Source organism: Leptonychotes weddellii, chromosome 10, assembly GCF_054177405.1.
Source record: "Leptonychotes weddellii isolate Sample4059 chromosome 10, ASM5417740v2, whole genome shotgun sequence".
In the NCBI taxonomy this organism is placed as follows: Eukaryota; Metazoa; Chordata; class Mammalia; order Carnivora; family Phocidae; genus Leptonychotes; species Leptonychotes weddellii.
In genome coordinates, this window is record NC_138378.1 from 44,489,792 (window position 1) to 44,505,494 (window position 15,703).

The following is a 15,703-nucleotide window of genomic DNA, read 5'->3' on the forward strand; positions in this document are numbered from 1 at the left end:
TGTATGGTGATTAACATAACAATAAAAAATGTTTTTAAAAAAGGCATTCCTCTCCTTTGTTCTCTGGTCTTATCTGTGATTTTGTTGTAGCTTGCTTGTCCTGGATCGCAATTCTCTGCCATACTGAATAAGCCCAGGTTTGAATACCTGGCAGTTTTACCGTTTAAGGTTAACATATCCATCAACAGTCATCTTAAATGAATACTTTTTTGAAGAAACTATGTACTAATACAATATCTCTAAGATCTATTTTTTATAACACGTATAGCATGCTAACATTCTTTTGATAAAAATGAAAAAATAAGAATATGCGTGTGTACACAAACATAGTACATGTAACGAAAGAACATGGAAAAACAAACTAGTGAAATTGCTTTCTCCAGGGAAGGGGAAACAGTGACTGAAAGAAGACTTTTTTTTTTTTTAATTTTCACTTTTGTACCTTTGAAATGATTAGCTATATGAATGTGTTCTCTTTTAAACAGTAAACACAATTTAAAAGATTCCTTCCTTAAGTTAAATACTCAGAGAACTCTTATTTAAAAAAAATAAAAATAGTATATTCATTATCTATACACTTAATTATTTGATTCCTCAGCTTTCTCTATCACACTAATTGGCAGGAGGGATTTTACTCCCTAACATACACCATGGTTTGTTTTGTTGTCAAAAAATATTGAAACAAGTTTCCTCAAGATAGGCTATATAACACAAACCTAAAGCTTGACCCAAAATGGGTTCATATCATCTTGTATTAATTAGAAAAGCAGGCTTATATCTCAAAAAAACTCTATTACAGTGTCAGACAAGGGAATGCAAGCATCATTAAAGCAATTATGCAACTTATAATATAGCTATAAATTTGACAGCATTCAGAGACCACCACCAAATGCACAGTTACATGTGCACATCAAATGGCTCTTAAGTAGACTTCAAGAGGTCATGCAAAGAATTGCTAGGTTAGTTCCCTGTGCCCCATATCCCTCAAGGGGCTGACCACTAACTATTTGAAAGCTCTTTTATTCTGGGATGGAAGGCCAATGAATTGATATTCTTATCAAATTTCATACACACTTCCCACAGGAAATGTCTCAATAAATGGTAACAATAAATATTACATAAACGTATAGTAATAATATTACATAAACATATATGCATATGAAATATTAAGTATGAAGCAACAATTAAAAATAAGGGCTATGTAGAAATATGTAAAAAAAAAGTTCATAATATGACATTGAACAAAGCAGAACAGAAAGGGAAAGCTCAAGGAATTTTAGTGAATAAAAGTCCCCAAGTCTTACTGTTGAGCAACAAGGCCCTTCTGAATGAGTGGCAGGTCCCACCTTCTGATTCTTCTACTACTCTGCCCACTCACTCTGCCTCAGCTACACTGGCTTCCCTGCTGTGTCTTGAAAATACCACACCTAACAATTAATACTTGCCCTAACATCTTTGCTCTAGCGGTTCCTGCTCCCTACAATAGTCTCCCAGACCTCTGCATGGCTAACTCCCTTACCACTTTTATAATTCTATGATATTGTTATTATCATCCTCACTATTACAATAATTTGACAAAAGACAATCAGACCATAAGCTCCATGTTGACAGGGGACCTAATTATCTTGCTCTCTGCTGTACCCCTAGTGTCTCACTGAGTGCCAGGGATAATTGTATGGTCTATAGAGAGATATTTGTTGAATGAAATAAAGTTATATTTTCTAATTTTTCTATAATGAATATGCATTTCTTATATAACAAAGTACACATATTATGATTGCAACTATGTAAAAAAATAAATATATCCGCCAATATGCAAACTACATCTTATTAAGGTGGTAGAATTAAGAGTGGTGTCAACTTCTCAGACTTAAAAAATATTATCATATATTCTTCAGTTATTAAAAATAAATCTTCCCATGGTGTTTCCTTAGAGAACATTCTTTCATTTGAAAGCTTTTAACTGAGAAAACAGGTTATACATATGTAGGATTCATGACTAGAAAAGAAACATGGGTGTGTACATACTAAGTTGGTACATTGTTGGAAATATCGCATTTGTCATTTCATTGAAATTACCCTTGCTTTGATCTCCTTAATAATAAAAACATTACAGAATGACAGAAAAAATTAAATAGCAAGAAGGGAAGAAATAATGTTGCTAAAATCAAGAAAAATTAACTGCCAATGAAAAAGAGCACCAAACTAAGAAATACAAATATGTTCACAAATAACTTCAAGATCCATAGAACAAATTTAATGCATGTAGCATAAAGTATTTGATAATTCTTTGCTATCTTTAATTGTATTATAATATATAATACATTTTACCCATATTCATAATTTAAAAAGAACTCAGGTATATTTCTTTGCAAAGTATCCTAATATTTTCTTGTATTTTGATATTTTAGACAGATAAACATAGACTGATGCAACTACATGTACACTAAAATCTAACCATGTTAAACAAAAAAAAAGAAAAAAGAAAAGAAACACCCAACATCATGAAAATTATTCATGGAAAAAAGAGAGAGAGTAATGTACTTATGAAGTAAATGTACATTATCTTTGGATAGTAAGACTTTTTTACAGTTTGTAGCTTTCCAAATTTCTATTATTTTTATAATACAAATAAAAAGTGTCTGCAAAATGTGCTCAAATACATTATTGCCATCAAGTGTTAACTGGTAGCATGTTACCTTAGATGGGCAGTTTTTAGGCCGCAAAATAGAATGAACTAAATAATACAAATACAAACTTAAATCCCTCTATTTAAACTAAGTCTGACAAGAAAAGGAAAGTACTCTTTGAAATAAAATAAGACTCAAGTTCTTACACTTGATAAGTGTATAAGATAACTTGATAAACCCAGATAAGTGAGTAACAGCTTTTAACCACTGACAGGAAAAAGACACCACAAAGTAATTTTCTAAAATCAACACTACTAAGTTATTATATGATATACACTCACACCCAAAAGAGGTATTATCAGAAGCCCTCAATCTAAAAAAAAATGTGCTCATAATGTATATGTTGAGGTAAATCGATGTACAGATCTTAATTTACACTCAAAGAAATGCATTTTAAAGTAAAATATATCTAGATCATTTTAAAAAAAAGAAATGCATTTTAACAGCTTTCAAAAAACAGTAAATACCTACACAGCTAATAACATTTCTCATATCTGAAAAGATGAATCTGGGGGAAGAGCACGAGAGGAACAAGAGAAAAACCACTCTGTAGCAGTACGAACTACAACACAGCTTAACATGAAGTATCCAGTGGAGATGGAGTATCCTATTGCTCCTCAAACTACTGTAAGAACTGATCTGAGATTTCCAATCCAGCATAGAGAATGCAACAGACTTTAACAAAATACTGTTTAAAATAGTTCAACAAAGAGGCTATTAGACTGGGGAGCTCTCATGCCTTCAGCAGGGTACCCTAACCAAACAAATCAAATTCTAAAGCAGTCAATGTACTTGAATCTAAGAAAACAAAACTCAAGAAAAACTAATCATCAATAGCCAAGCAGATTTCCTTGAATTGGAGAAAATGAACCTCAAGTAAAACTATTATAACCACCAAATAACTAAATTTTCCCCAACAAGGCAAACATTTATGTTATAGCCAATTAAATAATTTCTTTACTCTGCTTCCCTGTCTTTTCTATAAAAACCTCTGCCCTAGGCCCCACCTACAGAGCCACCCCTAACCATTTTCAGATTTGGTGCTATCCCACTGGAATCGCTGTTTGTTCAAATAAACTTTTCAAAATTTATCATTTTACAATACCATTAAAAAACACTAGAAAATGGGGCCCCTGGGTGGTTCAGTTGGTTAAGAGGCTGCCTTCAGCTCAGGTCATGATCCCAAGGTCCTGGGATCGAGCCCCACATTGGGCTCCTTGCTCAGAAGGGAGCCTGCTTCTCCCCTGCCTGCCACTCCCCCTGCTTGTGCTTGCTCTCTCCTTCTCTCTCTGTGTGTCAAATAAATAAAATCTTAAAAAAAAAAAAAAAACACTAGAAATGAAATAAAACAAACATACAAAACACAAGTCCAAATGTTTCTAATTATTACTGAACTTGATAAAATTAGTAATTTGAAGACTACTACACAAGTTTTAAACACTGTTTCTATACTGACTTGTGTTAGAGAACCAATAAGCAAGCATTTTGAGTACTCCCAGGCTAGAGTCTGGCCCACTGACACCTTCCTTTAGCCTCTTGCTCCAAAGCCCTAAATGGACGTTCAGAGGAAGCCCCAAGGCTAAGCAAAGCACTGCAAACACAATGCTTGAAACATGTCACCCCGTGCATAGCTGACCACCAAGGCCCATTAGTTGTGTGAGATAAGCCATCTGCAAATCAATTCTATCAAGATTTCTCTTCCAATAACTTTTTCCTATTAACTTAAAAAAAAATGGCATGTGAAAATTATGTACATGGTAAAATGAGTTTCTCATCTCAAATCTAGAAAAAACAGAACATAAAACCAACAGCTAGGTAAGTATTTGCTACATTTTGATCTATCATTCATTTAACCCCTTCAACATATTTCTTTGGTTAACATCAGGTACTGGATTTATATTAAAAGCGGAAAATATATCAAGCAAATAAATATGCTTCAGTCAGAAATCATCAATGATTCACCCATTTCTAATCTTCCAAAAGTTTTCCATCACTAAAAATGATATGGCTTTCTAGGAATCCACATTAGAAATTGCTTTATTTACTCAATTTGAACAAGAAAGGATAACCTTGGATTTGGCATAATCTGAACAAAGGTAAACACGTGTGAATGAACTGAACATCTGTTGACTTTATCTACTACTATTTCTCCAAATGTGAATGTTATGGTGCTACAAAGTCATTTCACCCAAGTAGGGCCACTATTTCATAGAATTATATTCAGTTTTCCTTTGGCTACAAGATTTCATCTCTGTCAGAAATATTCAGACAGATTTGTTTCTAATGAATAGACATTAGCATCTGGTAAAATTTTTGTTTTCCTCATTAAGAAAAATCCTGGGTGGTTCAGTCAGTTAAGTGTCCAAGTCTTGATTTCCACTCAGGTCATGATCTCGGGGTTGTGAGACTGAGCCTTGCGTCGGGCCCATGTGGGGCTCCGTACTCAGCAGAGAGTCTGCTTGAGATTCTCTTTCTCCCTCTCCCTCTGCCTCTCCCCCCAGCTCTCTCTCTCAAATAAATAGATAAATCTTTAAAAAGAAAGAAAGAGGGACACCTGGGTGGCTCAGTTGGTTAAGCGCCTGTCTTGCCATGGACAAGTTATCGGATTTTTCTAGGCCTCAGTTTTTCTATTCAGGCCCTTCACAGGGATGTTGTAAAAGAAAAACGAGAAAGCATATAAAATGAATTAAAAATGTGAAGCCATACACTGAAGGTACCTAGTTAGAAATATAACTATGCTTTACACCCAGCTATTAGGGATTCACCCACAAGCAGCACCAAGTACCACAGATTGCTTACTACCACACTGAGAAATGACTTTCCAATTTTAGTTTCCACCTTCTGGAAGGCATAAACACTTCATTTTTAGAAGTGCTGTAGAAGGAAGAGGGAATAGGGAAGAGGAAAAGCCACAAGTGAAAAAAAATTACTGAGGCAAAATGGTTGCTTTTTACAAGTCAAGGGGTTACTTGAGGTTCAAAGAGCAATACCAACCAAAACAAATGAAAATATTTATGTTCAACATCCCCATACATATCTGGGCTAAATTAGGAACCATCAATAGCAATTTAAAAGAACTTGCAGGGCGACTGGGTGGCTCAGTCGGTTGGGTGTCTGCCTTTGGCTCAGGTCATGATCCTGGGGTCCTGGGATCCAGCCCCACATCAGGCTCCCTGCTCGGCGGGAAGCCTGTTTCTCCCTCTCCCTCTGCCCTTCCCCCCTTGCTTGTGCTCTCTACCTCTCTCTTTCTCAAATAAATAAAAATCTTTAAGAAAAAATAAAGAACTCGCTAAAAAAAAAAAAGAACTTGCTACACCAATATAAAAACCAAAAAGAAAAAATAAGGCCACAGACTACAAAATGTTACAAATATGCATGAAAAAAAGTAGCCACATATACACCTGAGTGCTCCTCCCACCCCCAAACCCTCCAACAAAACAGTAAGGTTGAGGAGGAAACAACAGGAATATGGCTTTGTCATATTCTCCCTTTAGATGGAGACACACTTGAACATCTCCTTCTAAGCAAGCAGGGAATACAGGATTAGATCTGTCAGAATGATGAGACGGAAGAACAGACAAAGAAGCTTGAAAACATGACTAATAATGCAGAGTATATGCACATAACTGAGATGAGGTGAATACTGGCAATTGTCCTACGTTAGTGGACATTTAGACATACAACTTTTAGTGATGTTATTAATGACTCTATTACACTGCTGTCAAAAATACTTTTTAACCATTTCTATTATATAATACAATATGTCTGACATGTAGTTATACATTCAGAAAACAAAATCATCTACTGTCATTACTTTGTGTATCTAAAAACTTTAAAACTTACTAGATTCCACTGTCATCTGAAGCAAACTATCAATGACATTAGAGAGGAGTCCTTTACTGGATATTCGGAGATGATTTAGTATTACTGGAACAGCTTGATACTCCAAAAACAAGACTTTTCCTTCATCTGTCTTCAAGTCCAAACAGAGAGAATCAAATGCCTGAGCCAGGTAGTCAGCTGAAAAACAGTACATTAAATCAACTGCCATTATTAGTAATAGCTGGAAAGAAAAAAGGAAAGGAAAGGAAAAGGAAAGAAAGAAAGACGAAAGAAGGAAAGGAAGAAAGAAAGGAAAGGAAGAAAGAAAGAAAGGAAGGAAGAAAGAAAAAGAAAGAAAGAAAGAGAAAGAAAGAACCATCACTTAAATTTAAAAGGGAAACAAAAATTAAATGACCAGAGATAACTGGCTAAATTTAGAATGTTAGAACCCAAATGCTTGAAATGAGGAGAGAAGAGAAATTACACTACAATGGGGTAAATTTCATTCATATTTTAACACCAAAATAACAATAAATTCCATTTCTTTTTTATTACAAGAAAACAGTTGATGTTTAATAGTAAAGACCACAGTAATGTTTATTTTTCATATTTGATAACTACCATATGCTTCCAAAAGTGTTTTTACCTTTACCCAGCTTTGGAGATATTTTTTTGTTGCTAAGTGTTTACCTACTTCAAAATGTAACTTTATGCAAACTTTTAAATGAAGATTTTTGTCTCTTAATAAAGATCAAACAGCCATTCAAAGACAACTTCAGAGGACTAGATGTGCTCTAGTGTTACCTTTTGTGATATATCTGCCATTAACACAGCATGGTTTTGCCAAGGCCAATGTTATGATGGCACCGACTAGATCAGAATCCCTGGAACTTTTTGAGTTAGTGTTTTAGGTTCCTTTGGATAATACCCAGAAGTGGAATTGTTGTATCATCTGATAGTTTTATTTTTAATTTTTGTTGAACTCCATACTGTTTTCCATAGTGGCTCCATTTTCATTTCAATAGTTTTACCTTAGCCAAGACATGGAAACATGTATCTGTTACCTAAGTATATATTGATGGATGAATGGATAAATAAAATGTGGTATAAAAAGAATAAAAAAAGAATCCCTCGAACTTTCTTTATTTTCATATGGTAGTTCTATTTTTAATTTTTGGAAGAACCCCCATCCTGTTTTCCATAGCGGCTATACCAATTTACATTCCCACCAATAGTGCATGAGGGTTCCCTTTTCTCCACATCTTTGCCTGGAACTTTCTTAAAGATGTTCCACAGATGATTGGGGAGCCTGTAAAGCCAGGATTGAGAAGCACTAATTTAACCAGAATCAATGCAAATGAAATATTAAGATACTTATATCATTACAGTTCAATACACCAAACAACCCAAATCAGTACTCTTACAACAATTTTACATAGTGCTTTTAATTGTACAAGAATACTCCAGTTTCCTAAACTCTTTCAATATACTATTGAAAGGAATAAAAAAAACTGTTTGTGCTGTTCAAACTAGTGAGTTAATTTTTCTTCTGAGATTTCTGTTTAAAGAAGGCTCGAAGGTACTTTGAAATACACTGAAAATATGACACAGAATCACCCCCATTAAAATTTACTATCTTCTGGCTGATGTGTTGTATTTCATCTTTGCTGTTTTAGCTTACATAAACTAAAGAAGTAATTTAAAAGCTTAATTATTAAGAATGAAAAGCTGAGGGGTGCCTGGGTGGCTCAGTTGGTTAAGCGACTGCCTTCGGACAAGGTCATGATCCTGGAGTCCCAGGATCGAGTCCCGCATCAGGCTCCCTGCTCAGCAGGGAGTCTGCTTCTCCCTCTGACCCTCCCCCCTCTCAGGTGCTCGCTCTCTCTCTCTCTCTCAAATAAATAAATAAAATCTTTAAAAAAAAAAAAAAGAATGAGAAGCTGAGGATAACCTGTGTGAAATACCTATGAAAGAACTGAAATACATAAATATATATTAAAATATATATGAAAGAATTTTGAGAAATTAAAATCTGTGCCTCAATCAATTTATAGTACATTCTATTCTCACTTTTGGTAGAATTTAGTTCAAAGAACACTGCCATTATTGTACTTAATTTTTGTAATTAAATAAAACACTGCAAATAAATGTGTATTTAGGTTAAGCAAAGTTGTTAGATTCTGTTCAAGTTTGCCTTATTTGGAAACCTATGTTTATTTAGCAAACACTCAGTAGAAGAGTACAGATGAATCCTGAACTCAATTCTTCACAGAAACAAACGTTTTTATCACAGTGCCACCTACTGTATTTGGCACAGATTACTTCACTTCTCATTAATACATCATCTGAGATTAAACAAGCTAAATGCTACATGATACAGCAAATCTGTGAACTTAAAAAACTGTCCTTTATTAATTTGGGGAGGGGGAAATGGTATTTGGTGAATTTATTTTTAAGTTGCCTTACCTTTTAGGGAGAAGTAAAAAAATTGTATCATTATTTTAATTTCCCTAACAGTGAAGATTTTCGAAAATCAACACCAATTTAACTTCTAGGAGAATATTTTAAGAAATTTTAGTTATTTTATTTTTTTTAAAGATTTTATTTATTTATTTGAGAGAGAGAATGAGAGACAGAGAGCACGAGAGGGAAGAGGGAAGAGGGAAGAGGGCAGAGGGGGAAGCAGACCCCCCGCTGAGCAGGGAGCCAGATGTGGGACTCGATCCCGGGACTCCAGGATCATGACCTGAGCCGAAGGCAGTCGCTTAACCAACTGAGCCACCCAGGCGCCCCAGAAATTTTAGTTATTAATTGTACCAAAACTGGTTGTTGTTTTAAGCAACAAGTGTTTGGTGGTTTATTATGAAGCAATACAAATCTAATGTAGTCTAGCAGATCTCAATTCTTTTTTTTTCTTGCAGCTTCATGGTTGGTTTTGGCCAAACTTTTTATTTAGTATTCTGTAGTTGCTTAACACACACTTAAATGGTCTTATTGAGGGAGGGGAAAAGGGAGGTTCTTGTAGATTCCCAAGGAAATGTCAGAAAGGTAGCAGATCTCAGTTCTGATCTCAAGTAAAACCAACTCTTAGAAGTTAAATAATACTAAATAATAATGTTTATGGTAATGTGAGCAGCTAGCGCTTACTATATGCCACACTCTGCTAAACCTTCACATTAATTCTCACTTAATCTTCAAAAAAAAATTGTGGTGAAACAAAGAAAAGAAGGGACCTGCCCAATGTCACATAGCTGGTGATGGGACTTAGACTCATCCTTAGTTATCTGACTGCAAAACTGAAGTTCTTAATCCTACATTGTTCCTGTTATTTGAGAATGGCAGTAATTCCTACATTTCTTTAGTCCTGAAGTATAAGTACATAATTTACAAAAATATATATCTGGATAAGTTGGGGGCCAAGTGTTGAGAGGGGCAGGACAACAGAACTAGCTCTGATATACACAACTACTATACATCTCAATTTTATAAATGAGGAGAGTATATTTATTTAGAGTATACTTAATTAGAAAAGGAGAGTATATTTAATTAGAAAGACAAGAAATTTGTCCCTAAAACAATACTATCAGGTAAGATTCTTACCTTTCAGTTCTCCTATCTTTCCATAGATCAAACTAGTATGTACATACTGAAGGTTTTATTAATTAAAATGTTTTCACATTGACGGCCACATCTACATACTTAAAATTGTTAATGACATGTAACATTCCACTGTCCTCATGATGATACTGTTAAAGGCCTGATTATTTAGGGTCAAGAAAAGATCTGAGGACCTTACAAATGCCTGACCCTCAGTTTGCTCTTCTGTAAAAATGACACCACCATCTAAAGTTACTGTAGGGAATAAATTTGAAAAAAACAAATGAGTGATTAGAAAAATGCCAACAACACTGCAAGAACTTATTTCCTTCTCTATTCCAATTGCGGGTTTGTCAATTATTTATCATTTATCATTATTAGACAGCACAAATCTTTTTTTTTTTTTTAAGATTTTATTTGTTTATTTGACAGAGAGTGAGACAGGAGAGAGGGAACACAAGCAGGGGGAGTGGGAGAGGGAGAAGCAGTTTTCTCCCTGAGCAGGGAGCCCTATGCAGGGCTCGATCCCAGGACCCTGGGATCATGATCTGAGCTGAAGGCAGACGCTTAACGACTGAGCCACCCAGGTGCCCCAACATAATAAATCTTATTAAAGGTTATGATACATTTTGGTGGCTCCTGTAAGCAGAATGCATTTCAAAAATGGTAAGCTACAATACAGTAAAAATTGTACCTGTTTTGACTCTTAACTATAGAGAACAAAGTGATGGTTACCAGAGGGGAGGTGGGTGGGGATAAGAGTGAATTAGGTGATGGGGATTAAGGAGTGCACTTGTCGAGATGAGCACTGGGTGATGTATGGGAGTGCTGAATCACTCTACTGTGATACCTGAAAGTAATATAACACTGTATGTTAACCAATAAAATTAAAATTAAAACTTTAAAAAAACCCACATTTCTCAAGACAGTTTTGGTAAATATTATATATTAATCTTATGAGTGAACTACTGTATTATAATTTGAAATACTGCATATTGAAATATTGTAATTTGAAAATACACACATTTTATCAATAAAGACTTTTAGTTGGCATTATATTTAATCATTTTATTTTTGTTAGTATAATGGATATAAGGTTATATCTTACAGTTAAATTTTATTTCAGAGAATCAGTGTAGCACAGTGACTAAGAGTGTAGACTTAACCTCTCCATGCCTCAATTTCCTCATTTATAAAATTGAGATGTTAATACTGACATTTCATAATCTTGTTATAAGGGTTAAATGAGTTAGTACATGTAAACTGCTTAGACCATAACACAGGAAGTGCTATGTAAGTGTTTATTATTATTTCTTTCATTATCTCAGGAGACACGCTCTTAGGAAGTCACAAAATAAGGCTAGGAGGGTGGGTTCTAGAAATGGATAGAGGTGAGCTGAACCAGACTCTGTCAAATACTGGCTGTGTGGCCTTGACATAATTATCTAACCTCTATAAACTAATAACCACTAATATGGGGATAATAATATTCAGAAACAATCTATAAAGGATTTAGCATTATAGTGTCAAATTCACACCAAGTATTATCTTTTTGAACAACCTATTTGCACTATCTATTCAATGGAAACCAAGTATTATATATATTTGGGTTATTAAGTATTTAATATTATGTATATTACCTAACACATTTATCTATTTTCTCTTCACTTTTTATACTAAATTTATCAATCTTATAATGGATAACTTTCTTTTATAAATAGGAAATATCTTCTTACCAGAGTTAAGACAAGTCTGTTATTCTGATTTAAGATTTTTTCTTATGTGTAATTTTTAGTTCTCCCAAATGTGCTGCAGCACGTAAGACAGTGTATCTTTTATTTTTCTCTATACTCATAATCATTTTTCCTAACTGTACTTAATAGATGTCTTTTTCCTTTTCTGGTTCTTTTTCTTGGCTTACTTTGCTCTACCCCAAAATTATATAAACTGAGATCCACCACCTGCCTTTCAACCCTCAGCCCACTGAACCTCTAGGGCACCTGATAATGAAGGCAGAAAACACAAGGTCAGGAAGGAATAAGTTCATCAGCTCTAGAATTTGATACCAATGTGAATTTCACCTTTTAGCCACTCACCTTTTTTAACATTAATTTTCTCTCCCTGAAAGTGTTCCTCAGGGTATTACGAACCTTCATAAGGTATTACAGTGGCGCTTCATAAACTGTAAGATAGCATTTCCCAAATTGTTCTCCTCAGAAAATTAGTGCTATATATCACTCTTCTGAAAAGGATCTGAAGTTAAATAAGTTTGGGAAATGTTGCATATAGTGTATTCTAGTTTTATAGATTCATAGAGCCCACTAGTAATGAAATTAAAGTATTGACATTATTAAACTTTAGTTACTCCCAAATTTCTCAAATATTTTTAACTAAAGACCACAATAGTGAATTGAATGAAAACTAATCACAGATGTGTTTGTCATAAATGGAAAACTAGGGATGGTTTTACAACTTTAGAGAACCATATTGTTGCTTTATGTGCTTTGTTAATCAAAATTAGGAGAGGATCATGGGCGGTAATTTTTATACACCTTAAGACAATATGTAGCTTAATTTAAACACATTTTAGTATTTTAAAAATGTATTGTTTAGATTTTTAATAACATACCCAACTTACTTTCAGTTAATCATATTCATTCTGCCTGTTTGATAATGATTTAACTAATTTTTAAATTTTGATTCCAGCTCTCAAAGTTTGTCTGAGGTCAAATTAGACCTAAAAGATCATTTTCTTTTTTTAAAAGATTTATTTATTTATTTTTAGAGAGAGAGTGAGAAAGCAGGGTGAGGGGCAGAGAGAGAGGGAGAATCTCAGACTCCCTGCTGAGCTTGGAGCCTGAAACAGGGCTCCATCTCATGACCCTGATATCAGGACCTGAGCTGAAACCAAGAGTCAGACACTCAACCGAATGAGCCACCCAGGTGTCCCGAGACCTAAGAGATTATTTTCAATCACCAATTTATGCACAAATACCTCTGGAATCTCCTATAGGATTTTTAAAAATAGTTTTAAGATATATTTCTAAATGAATTCTGAGTGGTTTCTCAGTTATTTCTTTTAAAAACTTTCAAAATTATTTCACAATCAGAAAAAGCACCTAAACAAATAATTTTTAAAATTACGGGAAGAGCATCAATTATGTAGTCACATATTTAGATGAAAGATAATAAACTTACAGGTTTCTCAGAATTTCTTAAAATAAATTAATGGGGAATATAGTCTAATTTTTCAACTTCCATTTTATGTACTAAAGTTATGATTATACTTAATATATACACTGTTCAGAAGTCATTTACTTCAGAAGTTATTTGCTTAGAAATTGGACAAAATTCATAACAAAAACAAGACAGTTATGAAGTGACTAGGATGGGCAAGAGATACCATAATGTGAATTCTGGTTAGAAATTTTGTTTATTACCAATTATCACAGAGAGCTTAAAAATTCACTACATATTGTCAGTATAGAATGAATTGCAAACACACTGTTAACTGACAACAGTTACGTGGTAGAAAAACATGGTATGATAGGGGCACCTGGGTGGCTCAGAAGGTTAAGCATCCGACTCTTGATTTCAGCTCAGGTCATGATCTCAGGGTCATGGAATGCAGCCCTGTGTTAGGCTCCGAGCTCAGCAGGGAGTCTGCTTGAGATTCTTCCTCTCCCTCTGCTCCCCTCCCTTGGCGTGCTCTCTCTCTCTAAAATAAAATAAATAAATCTTTACCAAAAAAACATGTTATAATTTGTATGTTTTTAAAAGAAGATCAAAAGTAATGTCTTTTGAGAAGTTGATATAACACCATTTGAGGAGCAGCTGTGACCCCACCACGTTTTCCTGTTGAATAACTCACTGGTCTTCTTGCATGCCATGCTCTTCCACAATTCCAAACTTTGGCTCATACTGTTCCCTCAGGAATGGCCTTCTTTATTTTCTGCCTATGAAATCCTACACATTCCTGACAGTCCAGCTCAAATGCTAACTCCTTATACTAAATCCTCTCCTGATCCCCTAAATCATAACCACCAGAACTAATTTATCATCTCTCTTAAACAGAAGCACAGTATTTAAATTTCCGTGTGGATAATTATAAGATGAAGCAGAAAGAAATATTTACAGTCTACTTACCCATCAGACTCTAAGGACTTTAAAAGCAGGTACTGTCTTATAATTCTTTCTACTTTCTTAAAAAAGTGACTTGCACAAGGAAGCAACCAAATTTACTAATTCAATATGTATAAATGAAGTGCAAATTGGACATTTCTGGACTTACTAGTCCTATTGCCCTATTTTGATGTTTTAAAATTACTCATTATTATTATTATATAACATGATTATTTCGTTTTAACTTTAAAATTTTATTTATTATTTTTTTAAACTAAAATACAGTCGACATATAATGTTACAATAGTTTCAGGTGTACAAAACAGTTATTTGGCATTTAAATACACTACAAAATGCTCAAGACAATACATTTAGATACCATCTGTCACCATACAAAGTCATTACAATATTACGGACTGTATTCCCTATGCTGTACTGACTCCTTTCCATTCATTCATTCACTCACTCACTCATTCACTCATTCATTCATTCAAGTAGGCTCCATGCCCAGGCCTAGCGTGTGGCTTGACTCATGACCCTGAGATCAAGACCTGACTTGAGATCAAGAGTCAGACACTTAACTGACTGAGTGACCCAGGTGCCCTAGATTTCTTTTTTTTTTTTATGGCTGAGTGGATATTCCTGTGTGTGTGTGTGTGTGTGTGTGTGTGTGTGTGTGCACCACATCTTCGTTATCCACTCAGGTAACAATGGACACTTTATTCCTTATCTTGGTTACTGTAAATAATGCTGCAGTGAGTAAACACCAGGGGTGCATATATGTTTTCAAACTACTGTTTTTGTTTTTTCAGGTAAATACCTAGTAGTGGAATTACTGGATCATATGCTAATTCTATTTTTAATTTTTTGAGGAACCTCCATACTGTTTTCCACAGTCGCTGCACCAATTTACATCACACCAACAGCACACTGGGCTTGCCTTTTCTCCACAACCTTGCCAACACTTATTATTTGTTTTTTTGGTAACAGACATTTTGACTGGTGTGAGGTGTTACCTCACTATGGGTTTTTTTTTTAATTTTATTTTATTATGTTATGTTAGTCACCATACATCATTAGTTTTTGAGGTAGTGATCCATGATTCATTATTTTTGTATAATACCCAGTGCTCCATGCAGTATGTGCCCTCCTTAATACCCATCACTGGGTTAACCCATCCCCCCAGCCCCCTCCCCTCTACAACCCTCAGATTGTTTCTCAGAGTCCATAGTCTCTCATGGTTCATCTCTCCCTCCAATTCCCCCTACCCCTTCATTTTTCCCTTCCTTCTCCTAATGTCCTCCATGCTATTCCTTATGTTCCACAAATAAGTGAAACCATATGATAACTGATTTTCTCTGCTTGACTTATTTCACTTAGCATAATCTCCTCAGTCCCAACCACGTTGATGTAAAAGTTGGGTATTCATCCTTTCTGATGGCTGAGTAATATTCCACTGTATATATGGACCA

The 15,703-nt window shown here is 34.7% G+C and overlaps 1 protein-coding gene across 1 annotated transcript in view; it reads right to left on the reverse strand.

The window, feature by feature from the left end:
• The window catches only part of CCDC138 (coiled-coil domain containing 138), a 129,813-nt gene that overhangs the window by 26,308 nt on the left and 87,802 nt on the right, over positions 1-15,703 (reverse strand). Inside the window, exon 12 of the mRNA XM_081832298.1 lies at positions 6,534-6,710. Within this exon, the coding sequence (XP_081688424.1) occupies positions 6,534-6,710 (177 nt within the window). The remainder of the gene's footprint in view (positions 1-6,533; positions 6,711-15,703) is intronic.